The sequence below is a fragment of the Mobula birostris genome, chromosome 9, assembly GCF_030028105.1.
Source record: "Mobula birostris isolate sMobBir1 chromosome 9, sMobBir1.hap1, whole genome shotgun sequence".
In the NCBI taxonomy this organism is placed as follows: Eukaryota; Metazoa; Chordata; class Chondrichthyes; order Myliobatiformes; family Myliobatidae; genus Mobula; species Mobula birostris.
Genome location: NC_092378.1, coordinates 153,979,606 through 153,994,421, shown reverse-complemented (window position 1 = coordinate 153,994,421; position 14,816 = coordinate 153,979,606). Strand labels below are relative to the sequence as shown.

Sequence of the window (14,816 nt, the reverse complement as noted above, 5' to 3'; positions counted from 1 at the left end):
CCAACCACTGATGTCAGGCTAACAGGTCTATAGTTTCCTTTCTGATGCCTCCCACCCCTCTTAAATAGCGGAGTAACATTTGCAATTTTCCAGTCATCCTGTACAATGCCAGAATCTATCGATTCTTGAAAGATCATTGTTTATGCCTCCACAATCTCTCCAGCTACTTCCTTCAGAAGCCGAGGGTGCATTCCATCAGGTCCAGGAGATTTATCCTTCAGACCATTAAGCTTCCTGAGTACCTTATCAGTCATAATTTTCCTGCACAAACTTCACTTCCCTGACTCTCTTGAATGTCCAGTATACTGAAGACGTCTTCACTGTGAAGACTGATGCAAAATATGCATTCAATTCCTCTGCCATCTCTGCATCTCTCATTACAATATCTCCAGCGTCATTTTGTATTGGTCCTATATCTACCCTTAACTCTCTTTTACCCTTTATATGCTTAAAAAAGCTTTTAGTATCTTCTTTGATATTAGTTGTAGCTTCCTCTCATAATTCATCTTTTCTTTCCGAATGACCTTCTTAGTTTCCTTCTGCAAGTTTTTAAAAGCTTCCCAATCCTCTATCTTCCCACTAGTTTTGGCTTTCTCTCTTTTGCTTTTACTTTGGTTCTAACTTCACTTGTCAGCCACGGTAGTGTCCTTCTTCCCTTTGAAAATTTCTTCTTATTTGGAATACATCTGTCTTGCACTTCCCACTTCCCTCATTTTTTGCAGAAACTCCAGCCGTTGCTGCTCTACTGTCTTTCCTGCAAATGTCCCTTTCCAGTCAACTTTGGCCAGTCCCCCTCTCATGCCATTGTAGTTTCCTTTATTCCACTGAAATACTGACACATTGGGAGTTATGTACAGGCCCCCAAACAGTAGTCTGGATGTAGGGTGTAAGTTGAATCAAGAGTTAAAATTGGCATGTCGCAAAGATAATGCTACTGTTGTCATGGGGGACTTCAACATGCAGGTAGACTGGAGGAATCAGGTTGGTACTGGACCTGAGAAAGGGAGTTCGTGGAGTCCATCCGAGATGGATTCTTAGAACAGCTTGTACTGGAGCCTACCAGAGAGAACGCAATTCTAGATTTAGTGTTGTGCAATGAACCGGATTTGATCAGTGACCTCGAGGTAAAGGAGCCATTAGGAGGTAGTGACCATAATATGATAAGTTTTAATCTACAATTTGAGAGGGAGAAGGGAAACTCGGAAGTGTCAGTATTACAGTTGAACAAAGGGAACTATGGTGCTATGAGGGAGGAGCTGGCCAAAGTTCAATGGAACAATACCTTAGCAGGGATGACAGTGGAACAGCAATGGCAAGTGTTTCTGGGAATAATGTGGAAGGTGCAGGATCAGTTCATTCCAAAGAGGAAGAAAGATCCTAAGGGGAGTAAGGGGAGGCTGTGGCTGACAAGGGAAGTAATGGACAGTATGAAAATAAAAGAGAAGTATAACATAGCAAAGACAAGTGGGAAGCCGGAGGATCGGGAAATTTAAAAGGCAATACGCGGAGAAAAAATGAGGTACGAAGGTAAACTAGCCAAGAATATAAAAGAAGATAGTAAAAGCTTCTTTAAGTATGTGAAAAGGTAAAAAATAGTTAAGACCAAAATTGGGCCCTTGAAGACAGAAACGGGTGAATTTATTATGGGGAATAAGGAAATGGCAGACGAGTTGAACAGGTACTTTGGATCTGTCTTCACTAGGGAAGACACAAACAATCTCCCAGATATAATAGTGGCCAAAGGACCCAGGGTAATGGATGAACTGAAGGAAATTTATATTAGGCAGGAAATGGTGTTGGATAGACTGTTGGGTCTGAAGGCTGATAAGTCCCCGGGACCTGATGGTCTGCATCCCAGGGTACTTAAGGAGGTGGCTTTAGAAATCGTGGTCGCATTGGTAATCATTTTCCAATGTTCTATAGATTCAGGATCAGTTCCTGTGGATTGGAGGGTGGCTAATGTTGTCCCTCTCTTCAAGAAAGGAGGAAGAGAGAAAACAGGGAATTATAGACCGGTTAGCCTGACGTTGGTGGTGGGAAAGATGCTGGAGTCAATTATAAAAGATGAAATTACGACACATCTGGATAGCAGTAACAGGATCAGTCCGAGTCAGCATGGATTTACAAAGGGGAAATCATACTTGACTAATCTTCTGGAATTTTTTGAGGATGTAGCTATGAAAATGGACAAGTGAGAGCCAATGGATGTAGTGTACCTGGACTTTCAGAAAGCCTTTGATAAAGTTCCACATAGGAGATTAGTGGGCAAAATTAGGGCACATGGTATTGGGGTCAGAGTACTGACATGGATTGAAAATTGGCTGGCTGACAGAAAATAAAGAGTAGCGATTAATGGGTCCCTCTCAGAATGGCTGGTGGTAACCAGTGGGGTACCGCAGGGTTCAGTGCTGGGACCGCAGCTGTTTACAATATATATTAATGATTTAGATGAGGGAATTAAAAGTAACATTAGCAAATTTGCCGATGACACAAAGCTGGGTGACAGTGTGAAATGTGAGGAGGATGTTATGAGAATGCAGGGTGACTTGGACAGGCTGGGTGAGTGGGCAGATGCAGTTTAATGTGGATAAATGTTAGGTTATCCACTTTGGTGGTAAGAACAGGAAGGCAGATTATTATCTAAATGGTGTCAAGTTAGGAAAAGGGGAAGTACAACGAGATCTAGGTGTTCTTGTACATCAGTCACTGAAAGTAAGCATGCAAGTACAGCAGGCAGTGAAGAAAGCTAATGGCATGCTGGCCTTCATAACAAGGGGGATTGAGTATAAGAGCAAAGAGGTTCTTCTGCAGTTGTACAGGGCCCTGGTGAGACCACACCTGGACTACTGTGTGCAGTTTTGGTCTCCAAATTTGAGGAAGGACATTCTTGTTATTGAGGGAGTGAATAGGTAAAGGGAGTAGGTTCACAAGGTTAATTCCCGGGATGGCGGGACTGTCATAAATTGAAAGATTGGAGCAACTGGGCTTGTATATTGTGGAATTTAGAAGGCTGAGAGGGGATCTTATTGAAACATATAAGATTATTAAGGGATTGGGCACGCTGGAGGCAGGAAGCATGTTCCTGCTGATGGGTGAGTCCAGAACCAGAGGCCACAGTTTAAGAATTAGGGGTAGGCCATTTAGAACGGAGTTGAGGAAAAACTTTTTCACCCAGAGAGTGGTGGATATATGGAATGTTCTGCCCCAGAAGGCTGTGGAGGCCAAGTCTCTGGATGCTTTCAAGAAAGAGATGGATAGAGCTCTTAAAGATAGCGGAATCAAAGGTTATGGAGATAAGGCAGGAACTGGATACTGATTGTGGATGATCAGCCATGAACACAGTGAATGGCGGTGCTGGCTCAAAGGGCCGAATGGCCTACTCCTGCACCTATTATCTATTTGATTTTTTCCCTCTCAAATTCCAATGTGAACTCAATCATAATGTGATCACTGTTCCTTAAGGGTTCCTTAAGCTCTCTAATCACCTCCGGATCATTGCATAACACCCAATCCAGCACAACTGATCCCCAAGTGGGTTCAACAACAAGCTGTTCTAAAAAGCCATCCCTTAGACACTCTACAAATTCTCTCTCAAGGTCCAGTACTGACCTGGGTTTCCCAATCCACTTTCATGTTAACATCCCCAACAATTATCATGACATTGCCTTTCTGACACGCCTTTTCTACCTCCTGCTGTAATTAGTAATCCACATCCCGGCTGCTGTTTGGAGGCCTGTATACAACTGTCATTAGGGTCCTTTTACCCTTGCCATTTCTTAACTCAACCCATAGAGACTCTACACCTTCCAATCCTATGTCATCCCTTTCTAATGATTTAATATTATTTCTTATGCACAGAGCCACACCACCCCCTCTGCCTACTAACCTATCTTTCTGATATACAGTATATCCTTGGACGTTCAGCTCCCAATGACAGACATCCTTTAGCCAAGTTTCAGAGATGGCCACGGTGTCATACTTGCCAATCTGTAGCTGAATTTCAAGATTGTCCATTTTATTTCTTATGCTGCGTGCATTCAAATACAACACTTTCAGTTCAGTATTTGTTGCTTTCTGTTTTAACTGCACCATACCTCTATTGCCCTGTGTAAATCATCCCACTGGCTGTGATTATGCCTCATCTCCTGCCTGTCCTTTCTATCATCTCTGTTGCACGCTATCTTTGATTTATCTCTGTTTTCCCCTTCCTCAGCCCTGTCACTCCAGTTCCCATCCCCCTGCCAAATCAGTTTAAACCCTCTGCCTGCTGGGATACTGGCCCCCTTTGGGTTCAGGTGTAACCCGTTCTTTCTGTATGGGTTGTACCTTCCCCAGAAGAGGCCCCAGTGATCCAAGAATCTGAATCTCTGCCCCCTATACCAGTCTCTCAGCCACACATTAACACGCCTGATCATGCTATTCTTCCACTTGTTAGCACGTGGCACAGGCAGCAATCCTGAGATTACTACCCTAGAGGTCCTGCCTTTCAGCTTCCTACCTAACTCCGTGAATTCTTTCTTCAGGACCTCCTCCCTTTTTCTATCTATGTCATACTCTCTTGAAAGACAAGAGAATATAAACTGAATGAAAGGTTAGGTGTAAATCTGAAGATGGTCTCTCTAGGCTTTAAAACAAGATCAGAGCTCCAGTATTATGGCTGCTGAACCAGCAATGCATCAGATGAGCCGATACCGGAGGCGACTGCGCAAATGTACAAATTTCATTAGAAAACTGAGGAATCAACAAAGCAGACATAAAAAATAGATCAAACCAGCCTTGAAATATCTTGAACATTTCTAGTCAGAGATTTAGTTACGACTCTGCAGTAATTAAAGGAAGGAAAACAGGGGACCAATAAAAAGGGTTATAAAATTCATTGTCACAATCTAAAACAATCAAACGGTGTTAGAAAGTGACAGGAGGAGGAGGGAAACAAATCTGAATAATTGAGGTTTTTTTTTACAATGACTGACCTGGATTACAGGATGGAAGTTGTAAATTCTCCAAAGGAGGCACGACAAATGACTGCAGTATGAGTATGTATTAAAGACAAAAATTTGAACTTGGCTGGATTAAGGGAACATGGGTATAGTTATAATAGGGTAAATAGGGAGGATCATGGCTGTACACTAGGTCAACCCCAGTGTTTGGCTGTGAGATGCAATGATGTACTTTGTAGTCAGCGATTCTTCCTGGAACATTTAAAACTCTCAGAATCCCAGTGATGTAGAAACCAATTTACAGGTGTGAGATGTTAAGAGTTTTTAAGATAGGTGTATAAAATGATGAGAGGCATTGATCATGTGGATAGACAGAGGCTATTTCCCAGGGCTGAAATGGCTAACACGAGAGGGCACAGGTTTAAGGTGCTTGGAAGTAGGTACAGAAGAGATGTCAGGGGTAAGTTTTTTACGCAGAGAGTGGTGAGGGCGTGGAATGGGCTGCCAGTGACAGTGGTGGAGGCGGATACGATAGGGTCTTTTAAGAGACTCCTGGATAGGTACATGGAGCTTAGAAAAATAGAGGGCTATGGGGAACCCTAAGTAATTTCTAAAGTAAGTACATGTCTGGCACAGCATTATGGACCAAAGGGTCTGCATTGCGCTGTAGGCTTTTTCTAGGTCTTCTCTGTAGCATGCCAGTGGAGAAACAACAATGCTAATACAATGTTGTGTTGCCATCCAACTGAGTTGAACAGCACTTTCTCCAGGAGCCTGGTGACAGTCTAGGAGCAGGAGTTCCACAGCCAGCAGTTCTGATTGAGAACATGTGGGGTCCGTTCCAACAGGGAGCATGCCAAGATGTGCAGAGTTAAAATGAAAACTACCCAGATAGAAATAAGGATTTCCTGAACTCAGAGAAGGAACAGTCTAGTTAAAAACAACATATACATGACACCCAATGGGACAAGTAGAATACCAGAATTGCTGCCTTGCTAGAAACAAGAACACAAGAAAACAGGAGCAGGAATAGGCTACCAGACCCCTCAAGCTTACCGCATCACTCTACATGACCATGACTGATCCACACTGGCCTTAGTTCCTCTATCCTGCCAACACCCCATTGTGCTCAATTCCTTAATTCTTTTTCAAACATTTATCTACTGCCACCTTAAGTATATAGAACAGTACGGGACAGTACAGATCCTTTGGCCCATGACGTTGTGCTGACCTTTTAACCTACACTTGCCTCCCGCACAGCCCTCCATTTTTGCTATCATCATTGTGCCTATCTAAGACATTTTAAAATGTCCTCAATGTATTTGCTTCTACCATCACTCTGGCCACATGTTCCATGCACTCACCACACTCTTTAAAAAAACCTACCTCCGACATTCCCCCCTACACTTTCCTCCAATCACCTTAAAATTATGCCCCCTTGTATTAGCCATTCCTGCCCTGGGAAAAGGTCTCTGGCTCCACTCGACCTATGCCTCTTATCATCGTGCGCATCTCTATCAGGTCTCCTCTCATTCCTCCTTCACTACAAAGTGGCGCAATGGGCATCAGTGCCGGACTCGGGAGCGAAGGCTCCCGAGCTTGAATCCAAGTCCGGCCACCCCCCGAGCACGCTTTCCATCTATGCCGGGTTGAGCCTCGAGCTAGCCACTTGGCCTCGTAAAAAACAAGGGTCGAGTCAGGAATGTTCATATTGTGACCCGGTTAACCTGAAAGGAGACCAATCCTGACACCATGCATCAGAGAAGAATGGCTGACTGTCTGGTGCGACATGCTAAAAAAAACTACAAAGAGAAAAGCCCTAGGTCACTCAACCTTTCCTCATAAGACACACTCTTTAATCCAGGCAGCATCCTGGTAAATCTTCTCTGCACCCTCTCTAAAGCTTTCACATCCTTAAATATCTAATATCTAATGATCTAGCCTTCATAACCCCCTTGGATAGAGAATCCGGAGATTAATCAACCTCTGCAAGAAAATAACTTGCACTCAGTTCCATTCAAAATGATAATTCTCTTGCTTTGTAACTGCATCCCCTCATGTGCAGGGCTTCCCACCTTTCTTTATGCCATGGACCAATATCATTAAGCAAAGGGTTGGAAACCACTGCTCTAGGGATAACATCTCCACATCTACCCTAGCATGCCTTCTCAGGATCTTGTACAGTTGAATAAAGTCACCCTTCATTGTTCTAAATTCTAAGAATAGTGACAAAACCTGTTTAGCCTGTCATCCCAGGAATTCGTCAGGTGAGTCTCTTTTGGAAGGTCTCCAATGCAAATATATATCCCTTCTTAGGTAAGATGATCAAAACCATATAGAGAAGAACTAAGTACGTCTTTACAGACTTCAAAAATCATTCAGTAAAACAGATAGCGATATATGTTAGGAGTTGCGGATTGAAGGTTGAAGGTACGTGCTATGAGTTACGGATTGCACTAGCATCCAGAGTTCATTGCAGGAACAGCTAGAAAGTAAAGGATGGGTATTTTATAAAATTGATACCAAATATGCACAATATAAACGTCATGAGGAAACCCCTTAACCCAAAGATCATTTAAAAACATACAACCGGCCATCTAAACAATACCTACCCTGAAGGCCAGATAGTTTCATTATGGAGAACACAGATCTGATGCATCTTGCGGCCACATTCTTTACATTCAACAAATCTAAAGTAAGGAAATAAAGCTTCAGATGCCAATTGTGCAATACATTGTTATCTTTCCACATTGTTAATTCAAGCAGATAATTTTACCAAATAACTAATGCAACTTTAGAGTAATATAAACCCATAGCAAATTCTGCAGAAGGCCTGGAATGAAATGAGTGATCAGACTTAAAACAATGGGGACCAGGATTTTATCTTCTAGCCAAACCTGCCGTTAAATTGTTGTGCACTAACTGTAAAGTATGTACTTAAATTAACACAATTCATTAACATACACAAAATGCAGGCAGGATCAATGGAAGAGAATGAACAATTGACATTTCGGGTCAAGACCTGGTGAGTTTCTCCAGTATTTTTCGTATGTTACTCTAGTTTTCCAGCATCTGCAGAATCTCTTGTCATAGTCATACTTTATTGATCCTGGGGGAAATTGGTTGTGATTGTGATTGTGACTTTCCAAAAAGAGCTCATTTCTGCAATCAGATCATTTAAAATGGGTAACAGGCTCTTCCAGCCAAAGAGCTGGCACCACCCGATTACACCCCTATGACTCATTAAGCTACTAACCTGTATGTCTTTGAAACGTGGGGGGAAACTGGAGCACAGAGAGGAAACCCAAGTGGTCACAGGGAGAATGTACAAACTCCTTACAGACAGTGGTGGAAATGAACCTGAGTCACTGGGTCTGTTATAGCATTACAATAACCACTACGCTACTGTGCCACCCTTTTTAATTAGAAAAGTGATGGCTGATGGTCCATCCCACCATACAATGGGATCATGGTTTTAACTGCACTGCCCCCATATCCCACATCATTCTGAACATCTCAGTGAGGTCACCAGCCCTTCTTCTAAACTCTAGAAGATACAGAAGGGTCTGTAATAAAAGTGTCTCAGCATTGGTTAAATAGTAATTACAAAGGACTGGGGAAAATGATAAAACCAGAATACTTACGGCTCAGGATCCAATGTGTCATTTTTCTTTTTTTCAAACTGATCTTTTGAAATCGTTCTGAAGAAAACATTGTAAGTTGTATTTACCCACATTATAGCACAAAGATTACATACTTTACTTAGCATATTATCATCCGCCCCCCCACTTGTATGCGATAGTCAATTTTGTTCGTGGCAATAAACTAGCACACAATCCATATGTCTGAGACTTGCATGCAGGCCTTTATAAACATTCAGCATGAGTTTCCTGATGAGAATTTGAGACACATCCCCTTTAAGTTGTTACTTCCCCCACCTGTTTTATGTCATGGACCCCTACCATTAACCAAGGGGTCCGTGGAACCCAGGTAGGGGACCCCTGCCTTATAGGAAAGTGACTAATTTACTTTTTAGGAAATACACACAGAGAATGTTGGAAGTATTGAGTAAGTGAGGCAGCTTCTGTGGACCGTGGGTCGGAATTAACCTTCTGAGTCAATGAACTTTCAACAATACCAGGCAAAGCTTAAAAATAAGAACAGTTTTAAAGATGCAGAGACAGGGCAAGTGTGGAGAGAATAAAGGGACTATCTCAGATAGGATGAAGACCAAGAGAAACTGTGTGACAGTAAATGAAGTTTTGTTTTATTGCAACTGAAAATAAATAGTAATAAGCCACATGACCCCTTGGGCCTTCTCTGTCTTTCAATAAAATATTAGCTGGTCTATTATATCAGCGTGATTTTCTTGTATCAACCCCTTGATTCTCTTAATAGCATTCCTTAATACTGAAACCATTCTTGGGAAAACGCAACGATTCAGTCCTCCTGAATAGAGAGTTGCAAAGATTCACTTCTTGGGCAAAGAAATTTCTTGCCCCTCACCCACCCTGTCAAACCCCATTACAATTTTATATCATTCAATGAGATTCGTTCTTCTGGTTGAAGGAAATTAATGAGGACAGAGGAGATATTACAGATGTTGAATCTGTGAGAAGTGAAATATCAAAATAAGGCAGAAGGCTGGAAATACCTTTCTGTACAACTGGCCAGTTCTGATGCCAACTGGAAAGGCTGATAAAGGGTCTGGGCTTGAGACATCGACTCTTTATTCCTTTCCATAGGTACTGCCTGACCTGCTGAGCTCCTTCAGCATTTTGTGTGTGTAACTGGTTAAGTGTACCCGTTGAATTTAACACTGTTCTAGGTGGCTCTCAAGTGCTCAGCTGGAAGATGCTATTCCTTCAGTTGACGTTCAACTTTGTTGAAACAGAGCAAGAGGAAAAGACAGAGGGCTCATTGCTACATTTGACAAAGGATCTTCAATCTGAACCACCAAACCTAGGAGTTCTGAAACTGATTAACACATCCAGAGTCCGGCACGGGCACAACAGGCTGAACTGTGTTGATATGTGACTTGCTGCATGAATCCTCTTTGAGCCAGATTGTGACAACAGCTGAGATGTCACAAAGAAACACAATGTTTTAGGAAGAGCTTCTTCCCCTTCACCATCAGGTTTGTGAATGGTTCATGAACAGCAATTTTTGCTCTCTTTTTGCACTATATTTATTTCTTTTGTAATTTATAGTATATTTTATGTATTGTGCAGTACTGCTGCCACAGAATGGCAAATTTCATGACATATGTCAATAATAATAAATTCTGATTCTGATCCAACTTATAGAGTGCTTAAGGAAGTAGCCCAAGAAATAGTGGATGCATTAGTGATAATTTTTCAAAACTCTTTAGATTCTGGACTAATTCCTGAGGATTGGAGGGTGGCTAATGTAACCCCACTTTTTAAAAAAAGGAGGGAGAGAGAAACCGGGGAATTATAGACCGGTTAGCCTAACATTGGTGGTAGGGAAACTGCTAGAGTCAGTTATCAAAGATGTGATAACAGCACATTTGGAAAGCGGTGAAATCATCCGACAAAGTCAGCATGGATTTGTGAAAGGAAAATCATGTCTGACGAATCTCATAGAATTTTTTTGAGGATGTAACTAGTAGAGTGGATAGGGGAGAACCAGTGGATGTGGTATATTTGGATTTTCAAAAGGCTTTTGACAAGGTCCCACACAGGAGATTAGTGTGCAAACTTAAAGCACATGGTATTGGGGGTAAGGTATTGATGTGGATAGAGAATTGGTTGGCAGAGACGAGTGGGGTACTGCAAGGCTCAGTGCTGGAACCCCAGTTGTTTACAATATATATTAATGACTTGGATGAGGGAATTAAATGCAGCATCTCCAAGTTTGCGGATGACACGAAGCTGGGCAGCAGTGTTAGCTGTGAGGAGGATGCAAAGAGGATGCAGGGTGACTTGGATAGGTTAGGTGAGTGGGTAAATTCATGGCAGATGCAATTTAATGTGGATAAATGTGAGGTTATCCACTTTGGTGGCAAAAACAGGAAAACAGATTATTATCTGAATGGTGGCCGATTAGGAAAAGGGAAGGTGCAACGAGACCTGGGTGTCATTATACACCAATCATTGAAAGTGGGCATGCAGGTACAGCAGGCGGTGAAAAAGGCGAATGGTATGCTGGCATTTATAGCGAGAGGATTCGAGTACAAGAGCAGGGAGGTACTACTGCAGTTGTACAAGGCCTTGGTGAGACCACACCTGGAGTATTGTGTGCAGTTTTGGTCCCCCTATCTGAGGAAAGACATCCTTGCCATAGAGGGAGTACAAAGAAGGTTCACCAGATTGATTCCTGGGATGGCAGGACTTTCATATGATGAAAGACTGGATGAACTAGGCTTATACTTGTTGAAATTTAGAAGATTGAGGGGGGATCTTATTGAAACATATAAGATCTTAAAGGGATTGGACAGGATAGATGCAGGAAGATTGTTCCCGATGTTGGGGAAGTCCAGAACGAGGGGTCACAGTTTGAGGATAAAGGGGAAGCCTTTTAGGACCGAGATGAGGAAAAACTTGTTCACAGAGAGAGTGGTGAATCTGTGGAACTCTCTGCCACAGGAAACAGTTGAGGCCAGTTCATTGGCTATATTTAAGAGGGAGTTAGATATGGCCCTTGTGGCTAAAGGGATCAGGGGTATGGGGGGGGAAGGCTGGTACAGGGTTCTGAGTTGGATGATCAGCCATGATCATACTGAATGGCGGTGCAGGTTTGAAGGGCCGAATGGCCTACTCCTGCACCTATTTTCTATGTTTCTATGTTTTTATTGTATTGATCTAGAAATTAACAGATTTAATTTGTGGGGTTAACTGTCATGTTAGTCTTAACAGTTTGTATCAAAGTCACCAAAATGGAAAATATTCTGTTTCCTGAAAAGCACTGGTGGCAAATCAATGCCTATGCCCTGGTGACTGGAGGGCTTTGCTGTCCAGAGTTAAGCTTTTGGCAGTAGCATTGATGAGTTATACGACAGGCAGAAAGTGTAACCTGAAGAGATTCCTGAATCACTGATGGCCAAAGGATCCAGAGGTGAGCCCAAAGTCAAAGTAAATTTATTATCAATGTATACAGTATGTTACCAAATACTACCCTGAGATTCATTTTATCTAGACATTTACAGTAAATAAAGAAACATAATTAATTGAAAAACTAAACAAAGAGTAAACAATATGCATAAGACAAAAAATACTGCGAGCATCAACTGTAAAGAGTCCTTGAAAGAGAGCCTGTAGGTTGTACAATCAGATCAGAGTTGAGGTGAGTGAAGTTATCTATGCTGGTTCAGGAGCCTGATGGTTGTAGGGTAACAACTGTTCCTGAACCTGGTGGTATGGGACCTCCTGCCCAATGTGAGTAGCAAGAGGAGGACATGGCCTGGATGATGGGGGTCCCTGCTGATGGATGCTGTTTTCTTGTGCTCCACGTTAATGTGCTCAGGAGTGGGGAGGCCTCTGCCTGTGATGGACTGGGCTGTGTCCAATTCCTGAGCATTGGTGCTTCAGGTTGTGATGCAAGTAGTTAAAGCATCCTCCGTTGTGCACCTGTAGAAGTTTGTCAAAGTTTTTGGTGACCTTCATTTTATTCAGGGTTGCAATTAAATTACACATAATCATTTCTTTTTTATTTATATATTTTAGTAATAGTTCATCAAAATGGTCAACTCTTATTTTAGAAAGGATGGGCTGAAGTTGGAGCAGGATCAAAGGAGGTTCTTAAAAATGATTCCAGAATTGAATGGCTTGTCATATGAAGAGTGTCTGATAGCTCTGGGTCTGTATTCACTAGAATTCAGGGGTGACCTCATTGAAACCCATTGGATGGTGAAATGCCTTGATAGAGTGGATGTGGAGAGGATGTTTCCTATGGTGGGGGAGTCTAAGACAAGAGAATATAGCCTCAGAATAGAGGGGCGTCCTTTTAGAACAGATGAGAAGGGATTTCTTTAGCCAGAGAGTAGTAAATCTGTGGAATTCTTTGCCATTGGCAGCTGTGGAGACCAAGTCTTTATGCATATTTAAAGAAGAGGTTGATATACCCTTGACTGGTCAGGGCACAAAGGGATTCGGGGAGAAGACAGGAGATTGGGGCTGAGAGGAAAATTGGATCAGCCGCGATGAAATGGCAGAGCAGATTCGATGGGCCAAATGGCCCAATTCTACTTCTACCTCCTATGGTCTAAACCTTATCATGGCCATTCAGAAACCCTGTGACTTCCTGTTTTTGTTTTCCCACTTGTGACCCCTATGAAATCTGGCATGGCCCCCAGGGGGCCATATGGCACATGTAGAGAATCACTGGGTTATCATCGTGAGTTTATTCTACTTCATAGATGCTGCCTGACCTACTGAGGTCTTGCAGCATTTTGCGTGTGTTAATATGGAAATATTTAGAGTCAAGTGAAGTAAATCATGACAGTATAGGACAGGAAAACATAAATCAAAGCTGGTGAGGAAGTCATTCCGACAAAAATTGGTGAATAACTGTAATGGATACGTTGGAGCAAAAACCATGGGTAATTTAAGACACAGTTGGAGGAGAGGAAGCATCAGGGGAATAAGATAATTCGTCTCAAGTTGAGCACTGAACAAATATAGATTAATCAGAAACAACTTTGATGCATTTACCAATCCCTACGTAAGATTTTTAAGTCAAAGAAAACCTTTCAGCTATTAAAGAACTACTCCGAAAGACTCAAAGCAGTTCCTAGTATTAAACCCCCATCCCCTCTCCTTGGTTCACCTATCACCTTGTACTTCTTTACTCTCTTTTTTCCAGTCCTGATGAAGGGTCTTTGCACAAATTGTCGACTGTTTACTCTTTTCCATAGATGCTGTCTGGCCTGCTGAGTTCCTCCAGCATTTTGTACTCCTCCACCCACCTCTCCTCCATCTAGCAGAACTGGTCCTCAGTCTCAATAATTTCTTCTTCGGCTCCTCCCACTTCCTCCGACTCAAAGGTGTAGCCATGGGCACTCACGTGGGTCCTAGCTACGCCTCGCCTGCCTTTTTGCTGGCTGCATGGAACAGTCTACGTTCTGAACCTACACTGGTATTGTCCCCCCAACTGTTCCCACGCTGGTATTGCTCCCCAACTCTTCCCACACTGGTATTGTCCCCCAATTCTTCCCACACTGGTATTGTCCCCCAACTCTTCCCGCACTGGTATTGTCCCCCAACTCTTCCCACACTGGTATTGTCCCCCAATTCTTCCCGCACTGGTATTGTCCCCCAACTCTTCCCGCACTGGTATTGTCCCCCAACTCTTCCTACACTGGTATTGTCCCCCAACTCTTCCCACACTGCTGCTTCCTGCACCCAATCGCAGCTCGCTGACTTCACCAATTTTGCCTCCAACTTCCACCCTGCCATCAAATTGATTTGGTCCGTTTCCAACACCTCCCTCCCCCTTCTCACTCTCTCTGTCTCCGTGTCTGGAGACAGTCTATCTACTGGTATCTTTTATAAACCCACTGATTCTCACAGCTACCTGGACTATACATCTTTCCGCTCTGTCACTTGTAAAAATGCCATCTCCTTCTCTCAGTTCCTCCATCTCCGCTGCAGCTGCTCTCAGGATGAGGTTTTTCATTTCAGAACTAATGAGATGTCCTCCTTCTTCACAGAAAGGGGCTTCCTTTCCTCCACCATCAAAGCTGCCCTCAGCCACATCTCTTCCATTTCGTACACATCTGCACTCACCCCATTAGGAATAGGGTTTCTCTTGTCCCCACCAGCTTCTGCATCCAGCAAATAATTCTCGGTACCCTCCGCCATCTCCAACAGGATCCCACCACCAAGCACATCTTCCCCACCCCTCCACTTTCTGCAG

At 42.9% G+C, this 14,816-nt stretch overlaps 1 protein-coding gene across 1 annotated transcript in view; it reads right to left on the bottom strand.

Moving 5' to 3' along the window:
- Positions 1 to 14,816, bottom strand: part of crebbpa (CREB binding protein a) — a 158,265-nt gene that overhangs the window by 24,732 nt on the left and 118,717 nt on the right. Inside the window, exons 21-22 of the mRNA XM_072269213.1 lie at positions 8,585 to 8,641; positions 7,553 to 7,630 (exon numbers count right to left, since the gene is read on the bottom strand). Coding sequence (XP_072125314.1) covers positions 7,553 to 7,630; positions 8,585 to 8,641 — 135 coding nt within the window. The remainder of the gene's footprint in view (positions 1 to 7,552; positions 7,631 to 8,584; positions 8,642 to 14,816) is intronic.